Genomic DNA, 12,675 nt, shown 5'->3' on the forward strand with positions numbered 1-12,675 from the left:
GAATCGAACCTGGGACCCCTCAGTCCACAGGCCAACGCTCTAGCCACTGAGCCAAACCGGTCAGAGCAACATGGTAAACATTTTTAAAAGCTCAAGAATATCTATTGGTAATAATACGTATCAAATAACATTTACATATTAGGTAGGGAAATTATTGCCTATTGTGAGGTGAAGCCATTGGAGAATTATGCTTTCACAGCGAATGGCCAGAATTATTCACGGAATCTTCCTGTTCAAAAAGTCCTCATAAAAGAGATATTTTTAGAATTGCTTGAATGAAGGAAAGTGGATGATACTCCAAGCACAGGGGCACATTATTTATTTTATTTCTTTCTTTGAGGTCACAACATTGTTCACCTTTAAAATAGGAAAGTGTTTGAAAGATAAGGACTATGGTTATTAACAAGTATTACTCCTATGGGTTGATTTGGAAATCTTGAATAGGAGAGACAATTTACTAACCCCTTCTCCAACCATGACTTTATACCAGTAGCCTAACATTTACTTTAGATAAATTACCTGTTTATTTTTTCCTTTGAATATTTAATGTAATAGAGATTAAGAATTTGACCACTTGGTATCTAAAAAGTGACATATAATTTACACATTTTTCTAGGAATTTATATACCAAAGATACACTGGCAAAAATGTAATATGATTTATATACAAAGCTATTCATTTTTACTGTTTGTAAATAGCAAATACTGCATTATTATTTTTTAAATGTTTTTATTTATTTTTAGAGAGAGGAAGCGAGAGAGAGAAACATTGATTGGCTGCCTCTCACACACTCCCTACTGGGGATTGAGCCCGTGACTTCCTGGTTCATAGGTCAACGCTCAATTACTGAGCCACACCAGCCGGGCAGTACTGCATTATTCTTAGTAGCAAATGACAGAAAACAATCCAAGTGTCTTATTAGTAGATGTCTGGTTAAAAAAAGGAATGAACCCTAGCCAGTTTGGCTCAATGGATAAAGCGTCGGCCTAGAGGCTGAAGAGTCCTGGCTTTCATTCCGGTCAAGAACATGTACTTTGGTTGCAGGTTCCCTGGCCCTGGTTGGGTGCGTGCAGGAGGCCTCAACCCATAGATGTGTCTCTCTCACATGATTGTTTCTCTCTGTCTCTCCCTCTCCCTTCCACTCTCTCTAAAAATTAATGGAAAAATACCCTCGGGTGAGGATTATCAAACAACAACAACAAAAAACAAGGATTGAGGAGAATCTTTCTATAGTACACTGGAGTGATTGCCAGGACATACTGTTAAAAAAGCAAGTTGCAGAAGAATTTGTATAATAAGATACCTTTTGTAGGGCCAGGGGATATAATACAAATATATATTCATATTTATTAGTATTTTCTGGAAGAAGCAATGGAAAGGTAATCAAAAACTAATAAAAATGGTTACCTATGGGGGAGAGAGAACACCAAGAGACAGGAATGAAAGAGAGACTTCTGAAGTATGTTTTATACCTTAATAGCCATGTAAATGTTCTACATAATTAAAACATGAATTAAGCTAAAAAGAAATCAAAGCAGTCCCTAACAATCAAAACAAAACACATGAACCCAGCCATACCAAATTGAAGCTATAACCACCAGAGAGAAATTACTTCTACTGACTTTTGACTTCTTAGAACACATTTTAAGCATATGCCAAAGTAGACAAAATTGAACCCATCAGCCATCTTCAAATTGATAATTGAGAAATTATTACTTAATGGCTAGTATTGTGTCACCTTACCCCCACGTTTATCTTGTTTTGAAAAACGTCTTAGACATTATATTATTTAATCAGTAAGTATGCATTTCTAAAAGTTAAAGGCTGGGTCTGTTTTTTCTATGCCTTCTGTGGTGTCCCTTGGGAAAACCCTCACACACATACAGAATTTTCAGCATTCCGTCAGAAATTACAACACATGCAACGAAGCAGGAAATGATACCAGAAGAAGAGCCAGGAAGAAAAACCAGCCAATAGAAACAGACCCAGAAATGACAGAGATTATAATATTGACCAATAAAGAGTTTGAAAATAGCAATTACAAATATGCTAAAAATGTTTAAAGATAATATAAAGATTAAAAGGATGGGAAAAGATATACTATTACAAACACTAGTCACAGGAAAGTTGAAGTGGTTATTAATATCAGCTGATGATGTAAACTTTAGGGAAAAGAGTGGATGGAAAAGATATTAAGTGGTACCCTCCTCTTTCAGTAAATGATTAAATTTGTATATCAAAACCAGTAAAATTATAGAACACTTGAGCAACATTATCAGTGAATTTGTCCTAATTGACATTTATAGAATGCTATACCAGAAAGCACCAGAATAAGCTTTTCAAGTGCACTTGGAATATTCAATAATATACACCAAGTAATGGGGCCATAAAACAAATTTCAATAAATTTAGAAGAATTGAAATTCTATTGAATGTGTTCTATAGCATCAATGATATTTAAGTAGAAATCAACAACACATATCTAAATAATGTAAAAATTAAATAATCACCCTCTGAATAACCTATGGATCAAGGAATAAATTACAAAGGAAACTCAGAAAATACGTTTTGCTGTGTGATAATGAAAACACAACATTGAGACTTGTAAACTGCACCAAAGGCAGTGAAGTGCTTAGGGAAAGTGTATAGCTTTAAATACATATACAGATTTCCCCTGCTATCTGAAAGTGTCCCTAGGAAACCTTTCTTAAGCCAAATTTATATAAAATAATGAAGCTTTGGACACCTTAAGAGATGAACAAAGTAAACAGATAAAGCACAGATGCTCAGAGTTCAAAGCCAGGGTGGCTTGCCCTGGCCAGTGTGGCTCGGTTGATTGGAGTCCTCCCATACACTGAAAGGTGGCAGTTCGATTCCTGGTCAGGGCACATATCCAGGTCATGGGTTAAATACCTGTAGGTACGTACGGGAGGCAGCCAATCCATGTTTCTCTCTTTCTCTCTCCTTTACTCTCTCTGACATTTAAAAATGTCAGAACAGTTCTTGGACTTTGGACTATATAACAGTAGGTAACTGATGAGATTTACTGCCCTCTAGAAAAAAAGAACAAAAGCCACATGATCATCCCAGTGTGATAGGCAGCCTCTAAAAAGGCCCCCAAGTAATTCCTACCTCCCTGGTATTCACACCCTTGTGAAGGTCCCCTGCATGCACTGGACCTAATTAAGGTCTCATTTCTAATAATAGAATACAGCAAAAGAGATTGGGTGTCACTTTGGAGATTAGGTTACAAAAAGATTGTGACTTCTGTCTTGCTCTACTTTTTCTCAGGGCTCTGACTTGGGGGGAGCAGGGCAAGTTGCCCTGTTTTGAGTAGTTCTGTGGAGAGGCCCATGTGTCTAGGAAGTGAGGTCTCTGGCCAAGAGCCAGTGAGGACCTAAAGCCTACCAAAAACCAAATGACTGAACTTGGAATTGGATCTTCTGAGGTTTGCCAAAAACTACTTAAATGAGCTTGGAAGGGAATCTGTACTCAGTTAACCTTTGAGATGACTGCAGCTGTGGCCAATTCCTTGATTACAGTCTTGTGAGAGACCCTGAGTTAGAGGCACCCTGCTAAGCTGCCTGTGCAGGTATTCCTGGCCCACAAAATCTGTGGGATAATAAGTGTTTGTTGTTTTAAGCTTCTCACTTTGGGGCAATCTATAATACAACAATAGATAACTAGTGCATCATTAGATAAAAAAGCACATAACAAAATCCAGCACCCATTCATGATAAAAATTCTCAACAAACTAGGAATAGAAGGCCCTTCCCTCAATCTGTTCAAAGGTGTCCATGAAAAACTTACTGCTAGCCAACATAATTTAATGGTGAAACACTGAATGCTTCACCCTAAGTTCAGAAGCAAGGATGTTAACTCTTACCATTTCTATTTAACATTCTTTTGGAGATTCTGACCAGTGCAGTACGTTTATTACAGAATTACAAAGTAAAAGCCCAATAGAAGATTATATTCCATACCCACTAAAATGGCTATAATAAAAAAGAGGGGTGTGGGGAACCAATACAAAGTATTTGGCAAAGATGTGGAGAAACTGGGGCCTTCATAGGTTGCTGGTGAGAATCTAAAATGGTACAGCTGCTTTAGAAAGCAGTTGAGCAATTTTTTTGAAAGTCAATCTTAAACTTAGTATAGGACCTAACAATTCCCCTAGCCATCTAGCCAGAAGAAATAAAGTATAGGTCCACACAAAAACCTAAGAAACATATCTGCCAAATAGAAAGTATGGTTCTTATTTGGGTTCTAATTTGATCAAATCAACTTGACAAAGGCATTTATGAGAGAATTGGGGAAAATTAAATATAGTGATGATATCAGATATTAAGAAATTAAAGTCCTTATCTATTAAAAATATGTCCTCAAATATTTACAGGTGAAATATGTCTGGGATTTGCTTTAAAATATTGGAACGAAAAAAGAAGAGTAATGGGTGAAATAGAAATAGAATATTGATAAGTGTAGAAGCATAATGATGGTACATGTGCTTTCTCTGATATTCATTCTTGTGTATATTTGAAATTTTTCATAAATGAAAAAAATTAAACTGAGGCCTTGACCACTGTAAAAAGAGCCTCTAAGAAATTCATGAAGGAAAGTAGGAAGTAATGTTACGTAACTTGTTTCAGCCCAGCACTGGTCCATCCTCTGTATTTCTTGCAAAAATTCAATTATTACTGCCATGCAAGAAGTTAGCAGAGATTTAAGTGAAAGAGCAGAGACAGAGCTTTCAGTCTTCATGTCTCACTGCTTGCTAGCAGGTAGTAGCTTTCTTATGTTCCTGAATTGCAAAGTGCATGTAGATCTTTTATCAGCACATATGCAGTTTGCTTTTAGTAGCTATTAATATTTCCTAAAGTGAATAAAGCACCATCTTCCCCTCATACAAATTCTCATACACATCACAGCCTTTTTTTATCCTTCATAAAGGCCACTGGTTTTCTTCCTCAATGTGAAAGGTTCCAGGATTTATAGCTGCTTTTATTGGGGGTATGGAAATTTTACAGTTCTTAAGTATATACATGTATTTAATGAAAATCATGTATGATATACTAAGGATGTGTTATTATTTGTTTGTTTATTATTTTCTCCTTTTTCCATTTTTCAGTACATGTACTAGCCTTAGCAAGTTCTGTTCCAAACTCAGGCACCTTGACTTGGCTTCCTGTACATCAATAACAAACATGTCTCTAAAAGCTCTGAGGTAAATTTCTTAAGATAAGATTGTCCAACAATCAGAACAAATACTTATTAAAAAATAATAACTGACATAAAGTTGGAATTGAAGGAAACTATGTTTTATGGATACAGACAACGGTTTAGAATAGATCTTTTACCAGTTGCCCAAATTACAGGACAGGTGAAATGACGAGGTAAGTAGGGCTTATTTATACATGAATGATTAGTTGTTGTTTTTATGGAGGCTTCGTCCCCTCTTCCCAAAAAATGACACGTAGTGTCACTTAGTGATTAAAGGAGTGCTCTGGAGTTAGGTCATTATTAGGTACCTTGAACAAATGTAGTCCTTGTGAGTTTTTCCTTGTCATCTCAGGTTTGTTACTAGGATTAAACCATATTATCATTATTTGATAACATTAAGCCAAACCATATAAAGTTGTCAATATTTCAATAGCTTTTGTCTTATAAAAATGACAGTTTCATGTTTTTTAACTTAATATATATAAATTGCTTAGCATATAGTAAGCACTCAATAAGTTATCATTGTTTTAATGATACTGTATTTTTTTAAAAATACATTACAGAAAATATATCTTAAAAGGAAGGTGAGATGCACATTCTCTTTTTAACTTTGTTTTTTATCAGCCTTTTATGGTCCTATATATTGGTTACATTTATGAATAATAAGAATTAAGCTACTAAAAGACTTAGTTAAGTAGAGTATAAGTAATCTTTAAATGTGGCTCCTAGACTTTCCTTGTGAATATTAAGCACATATGTATCTAAGGCTGTTTGCTGTGTAGGATAATAGCATAATATAATAACATTTAGAGTTTACAAAATATTCACATAAATGATCTCATTTATTTGAAAATCTTGTGCGGTAGATAACCTTGTGAGGTAGATATAGATAGTGTCTACTTTACAGACAGAAAATCTAAAACTTTTGTGAACACCAGGTAATGTGATTCAACCATGTCATGTAACTGAATAAGATTCTGTGCTGCCCTTAAGTTTCTCAGAGTCTAGTGGGAGAAAAAAACAACACATTAAACATGTCATCATGTGACAGTGTGGTAATAGAAGCCATATAGTGCTGTGATAGAAGTACGGTCAGCAGTTCGGGGAGAACATAGACGTGGCTGTGGCTAATCTTGGTTAAAAGAGGTTCAGGCAGGCTTCCTGAAGTGACTTGCTGGAAGTCACACTATTAATGTTGAAGAATGGGCTTGAACCAAGATCCCCTGGTTTTATTTTATAAATCCGTTAAATCAGTATTTTCCAAAGAATGTCATAGAGCTTTGGATTCTTCCATAGATCATATATGAAATCAAAGTTCAAAGATAAAGCTAGTATTTGATAGAAGCCAGAGATCAAATGCAACATATTTTAAATTCAGCCTATAGAAATAGTACTCTAGATACTTCCCAGATAAGTAATATTTATAGATCCTCTGTAATTTTTAAAGTAAAAGTTTAAATGTCCTCATTAGTACTTTGATAAGTAATAAAATTATTTGATAGAGAATCTGAGTTTGACTCTAAACTTTATTAACTACTTGCTCAACTTGAACAAGTCACTTAATTTTTGTTTCCTATCTAGGGAACTTATAAATATGTGATAGTACAAAAAGAATATAATTTGAAAAGAATAAACCTCCATTAAAATCTAATATATCTGGAAACAATATTGTGCTTGGTGTTTGTTAGTTAAGCTGGATTTGAGCTAGCCCTCCTAGTGATAGAGTTCCACACCAACACCACAAACATCGATAAACCCACTTTTGCGATTAGGAGATTGCCTGTGTTCTAAATCTATGTTAAGTAAATACGTATATTCTTGGAAGATCATGGGGCTCTATCCATTTCCCAACTAAATGGCCAATAAAATGAGACTTTAGTGCCTTTGGAATTGGATTTAGTCATATGTTTGTTTCATTTTGTTTTAACCAAGTGAGGGATGTCCACTGTTGGAGCAATTGAACATTTCCTGGTGTGACCAAGTAACCAAGGATGGCATCCAAGCACTAGTGAGAGGCTGTGGGGGTCTCAAAGCCTTATTCTTAAAAGGCTGCACACAGGTAATACTCTACGTAGTGCTTGTGAATGATAGAGAAACTTAAAGAATATGTAATTGTTTTGTGTTACTGACCAAAGACATATTTACCAAAAATTACTGTTTTCCTTAGAGTAAAAAATTAAAAAAAAAGAGAAGGAACATCTGACCAAAGATAAATTTTTGTTTTGAAGGGAGGCAGACTGGAAAGACAAAAATCATACTGAGCAAGCACCATAGGCAGGAAGGATTTGATGCAATTTAATCTGAAAAGAAAACTCGTGTATTGTTACTGCCCGAGACCTTGAACTGGATAGACAAGGAAGGCCATCTTGACAATTTTCACTAGTTTTTAAACCACCGGAAGCTTTTCTTAAATGTACCAAGTATACAGCAACCTACATTTTATGGTGTTGATGCTTATTTCCTGCCAGTCACATTATAAATGCAACATATTTTGTCATTACTGGAAGGCATTGGCATGGGAATAATCAAGAGTGGGTTTCGAAGTGTGACTGACTCTCATTACCTTATTTTTTTAATGATTACTCAAACCATGCCTTGAATTCCATTAAAAATGCCCTCTTTTTTTTTTTTCCACCACAATGGGAGATGTTCCATTGTTTGAAACAGAGCTTTGGAAGTATGACTGCGTTCAAACAACAGCTTGCACTTCTGGTTATTTATAGAATCCTGAAAAATAGTGATTGGAATGCATCATTACAATCAATTACTTGCCATCTGCTCTCAGCACTGTACTCATAGCACTCATCTTCCAGCAGCAGATAAACTGTGGGTTCCTTTCTTAGCTCCTGCTCCCAAAATACAGGGAGTGTAGAAATGTGAAAATTCTTTTAGGTTCCTAAATGTTCAGCAAAATGCTGTAAAGCATATTTATCAGAAGAAAAATCCTCAAACATTAGGCAATGTTTATTTTTTCTTGATTTCATGATAATAAGAATTCGATATGGTAAGAACAGATAAAAAATGAAACGTACTGATCATGAATTACACCTTTATGTGACCATGGTTCATTGTTCCTTTGAATAGTGGAACTTGGTTGGCTATATTTAAAATATATTGATGAATGTGTACACTCTTAAACCTTTATCCTTTGAAACAATGTCAGTAATTATTTTTTCTCTCATTTAATCTTTCTAGCTAGAAGATGAAGCTCTCAAGTACATAGGTGCACACTGTCCTGAACTGGTGACTTTGAACTTGCAGACCTGCTTGGTAAGAGGTCCTTCCCACAGTTCTTCTGTATTACTAATTGACTTCTGTATTATTACTGTAATAGTTTCAGTCATCAAGGCCACTAGTTATTCCACTTTAACCCAGGGGACACAGTAGTCAGATAATTCTTTACTTGCTTAACGATAGTCCAGGGCCTTTTTAAAAAAATATTTTTTGATATGTTTTTATTTATTTTAGAGGGAGAGGGAGAGAGAAACATAGAAATATCGATGTGAAACATCGATTGCCCCCTATTGGGGATCGAACTTTCAGCCTGGGCATGTGCCCTGACTGGGAAAGCGTTCCAATAATCTCTTGGTTCATGGGTTGACGCTCCACCACTGAGCCACATTGGCTGGGCTCTCCCAGGGGCTTTGACAAAGATAAATGGGTAGTTTATTCAGAATTTAAATTCTCAATAGGCTAACTATAACTTCCTCCCTTTCTTTTCTATTTAAGACTACTCTACTGTATAGAATTAAGTCATTCACAAGCTTCAGTATTTAAAATATTTTTGGTAAGTTCATCGCAGTCCCATTGATTAAGATCTATCAGTAAGTCAGAACTGTTGGGAACCACTGATCTAAACAGATGGCAAGCAAAATGTGCCCTTTAAATTATACTCGAATAGTATTTGCAGTTCTCATTTGTTTCTTTAGACTATCAACTTTTTTGTTTCTATCCCAAAACTCCTCCATTTTACGTGAAGAATTTGCTGAGACTATTCAGGATCCTGGAACATTGGCACCTTTAGCTTTTCTCTCTTGCCTTGGAAAGTACATATGTGTGTTGCTTTGGAATGAGAGCCTCTCTCACAGTGAAAAAAGTTGATGAGGGTTTACCTTGTTTTTACTAAGCCTTTTGATTATTATACCCTCCCCTTCTTGTTTAATCACCTAAAACTTAAGAGCATGGTGGCTGCTTAGTTTAAACATGATATTTTAGTTTAAAACTACCACATTTTGTACAATTTCAGCAACTTGCCCTTCAGCCCTTAGGGGTGGTGCTTCTGCTTAGGAGGCTTCCGGGGACTGAGTTAAAGAAATGACATTCTTTTCAATTCTGACCCACCCCTTCCTCTTAATTCTGATTGCCATAGCTGCTCATTACCAGATTTGCCTAATTTTATTCATGAAACTGACCTGAGAGAAAGAGCTTAGATGACTATGGTAAACATGAAACCATCATCTCAAAATAATAGGAAAAAACTGTTCGTGAGCGTCTTCAGATTTTATTTGTATGCATATACATGCACACATTTTGTATATATATGTTGCATACACATTTGTACATACACATAAATACACGTATACCATACCTACCATTTACCATTGTAGTTTCATTTCCTTTATCCTTCCAGCAGGCAGAAATCACAGTGGATAAGCATAACGAACCAGTTCTATCATGTATTTATTTTACTGTTTCCCTTCACCCAGAAACTCAGACATGAGTTACTCTTTCATCATTCCTTCCATGTGATGCTTAACATTCATGTTCCTGCCCAAATTGAAGTGACAAAAGTACATTCCTGATCCATTCTCTTTTTCTTGACTAATTTAAAAACATAAAAGTTTAGTAAGTTTTACTTTCTAAAATTCAAAGTAATGGTAATATGACTTACTTTTCTCCTCTCTTCTTCCTCTGTAATTTCTTATAGATTTTAAAACATTAAAAATGATTTATAAACTAATATCACCTTGATAAATTAAAACAACAACAAAAAACATTAAAAAGGGTAGGCCAGCATGGTTCAGTGGTTGAGCATGGACCTATGAACTAAGAGCCACTCTGGTTGGGCATGATTTTTTAAAAAATTCTTTTTTGTTAAGTATTACATGTGTCCCCTTTTTTCCCCCATTGCCTCCCTCCAGTCCACCTCCGCCCCCTGCCCCAGACCCTCATTGCCTCATTGTATGTGTCCATGGGCCATGCATATACAAGGTCCTTGGTTGATTACCTCCCACCCACCCACCCTCCTCCACATTCCCCCCAAGATTCCAAACTCGGTTCCATGCTTCCATGACTTTTTTTAATGTAACATCTTTGTTCTTTTTTTTTCTTCTTCTTTTTAATATATTTTTGTTGATTTCAGAGAGAGGAAGGGAGAGGCAGAGATAGAGGATAGAAACATCAATGATGAGAGAGAGTCATCCATTGGCTGCCGCCTCCACTCCCCTTACTGGGGACCGAGCCCACAACCCCGGCAGGTACCTGACTGGGAATCAATCCGCAACCTCCTGGTTCAGAGGTCAACACTCAACCACTGAGCAACACGGCCGGGCATATCTTCATTCTTTTTAATTTTAAAATAATTTGAAACCTACAAAATTATATTTGAGCTAGACACAACTGTTTCTCTCCATAAATTAGAATACTCGTTATTAGAAAACAAAAATACAGAAATAAATGAATCTGTGGTTGATGTGAGACTGCAGTTGTCATCCACGGGTTGTTTTTTTAGTAACTTAGTATCAATTTTGAACTTGTTAGTATGTTTGCATTATTAAAATACTGCCATTTTTATTGGTTTTCTAGGTTTTAAAACCATTTAATTGAATGTACATCATGATACTCCCCATGCTGTTCCCAATTGATTAGATTAAAAGAATTCCTTTATAGCTTCTTGCCCCCAAAATGAGCCCAGATTCTCTTGCAAACTAACCAAAAGAAACTGGGAGGAAAAAACAAATTGTGTTCCTTTTCCTTTACGTCTGCTACCTGATTAATATTAAATCTGCTTTTATTTCTTTTTGGTACCTTTCACAGGTGACATTTTTTCCTTCTTTTCTGCAAAGCTACTAATATCTATGGGGATTTTTTCTCTTGTTTTTTAGCAAATCACAGATGAAGGTCTCATTACTATATGCAGAGGGTGCCATAAGTTACAGTCCCTCTGTGCCTCCGGCTGCTCCAACATCACGGATGCCATCCTGAATGCTCTGGGTCAGAACTGCCCACGACTTAGGTAAACATTTATTTTCTTTTTTAAAATACATTGGGTTTTAGAAAAAACCCCTACAGATTTGTGTTCTACTTATTTATGCATTTATTGATTGATTCTTTATTTTCATTTTTATTTTTTTATCCTCACCCAAAAATATGTTTATTGATTTTAGAGAGGAAGAGAGAGAGAAACCTCGATTGGTTTCTCCTGTACACACAAAACCGGGGATGAAACCCGCAACCTAGGTCTCTGCCCTGACCAGGAATCCATCCTGCAGCTTCTTGGTATAGGGACGACGCTCCAACCAAGTGAGCCACCCAGCCAGGGCCATCGGTTCATTCTTGTATGTGCCCTGACTTGGGGAATCGAACCCTTGGCATAGCAGGATGACACCTAACTAACTGAACTACCCAGCCAGGGCAACATTTCTTGTTTAGCTTAAAAATATTGGGAAAAGAACAGGCCTCCTTCACTTGGAACCTTGAAATTTTTAAGGTGGACACTACAAGGCCACTACCCTTTTAGATGCCCTCCTTCTTGCTTTATACTTTATTGGATTTACATGTAATTGGCCTGAACCAGCGGATAATGGTCTCCATTTTTTACTTCTTCTAGCCATACTAGAAAAAAAATCATTTTATTTTATTACTTGAGAAAAGAAATAAAGAGGCACTTTCTCTTACTAACGCTTTCATATGTAAGATGGTCCCCTGCTTACAATGGTTCAACTTATGATTCTTTGACTTTATGATGGTGGAAGGTGATATACATAGTAAATAAATTACATGAGATAGTCAACATTTTATTATAAAATAAGCTTGTGTTAGGCGATTTTGCCCAACTGGAGGCTAATGTAAGTGTTCTGAGCACATGTAATGTAGGCTTGGCTAAAATTATGATGTTTGGGAGGTTAGGGGTATTAAACGTGCTTTTGACTTAACGATATTTTCTACTTTTGAGGGGTTTGTCCGGACATAACCCCATCACAAGGCAAGGAGTATCAGTAATTCCTTTCTGAAGAAAGTTTTTGAAGGCCTATCCTGTGGTCATTTATATTGTAATAATGATGCTAGGTACATAGCAGAAAGTATTTAAAAAGAAAAAACAGCCCTATAGGAGAACCTCCTTTATGCTGATTAATGGTATTTTAGAGCAAGCCTTATTTCTTCATGGCTCCACCTCTCTGCCTAATATAGGATTGGCTAAATATTTATTAAGAATGCTGTGTTGGCATGCACGTGG

At 36.1% G+C, this 12,675-nt stretch overlaps 1 protein-coding gene across 5 annotated transcripts in view; it reads left to right on the forward strand.

The window, feature by feature from the left end:
- Positions 1-12,675, forward strand: part of FBXL20 (F-box and leucine rich repeat protein 20) — a gene marked incomplete at its 5' end in the record, with an annotated part of 56,935 nt that overhangs the window by 35,461 nt on the left and 8,799 nt on the right. For 3 of the 5 annotated variants that reach the window (XR_013961109.1, XM_080678338.1, XM_080678339.1), the window contains 4 exons: positions 5,128-5,223; positions 7,152-7,278; positions 8,415-8,489; positions 11,324-11,454. Coding sequence is in view for 4 of the 5 variants with exons in the window: in XM_080678338.1 (XP_080534464.1) it covers positions 5,128-5,223; positions 7,152-7,278; positions 8,415-8,489; positions 11,324-11,454 (429 nt within the window). The remainder of the gene's footprint in view (positions 1-5,127; positions 5,224-7,151; positions 7,279-8,414; positions 8,490-11,323; positions 11,455-12,675) is intronic. The other 2 variants (XM_080678340.1, XM_080678341.1) reach the window with 1 other exon arrangement.

This window comes from Plecotus auritus, assembly GCF_963455305.1.
Source record: "Plecotus auritus genome assembly, chromosome: 7".
In the NCBI taxonomy this organism is placed as follows: Eukaryota; Metazoa; Chordata; class Mammalia; order Chiroptera; family Vespertilionidae; genus Plecotus; species Plecotus auritus.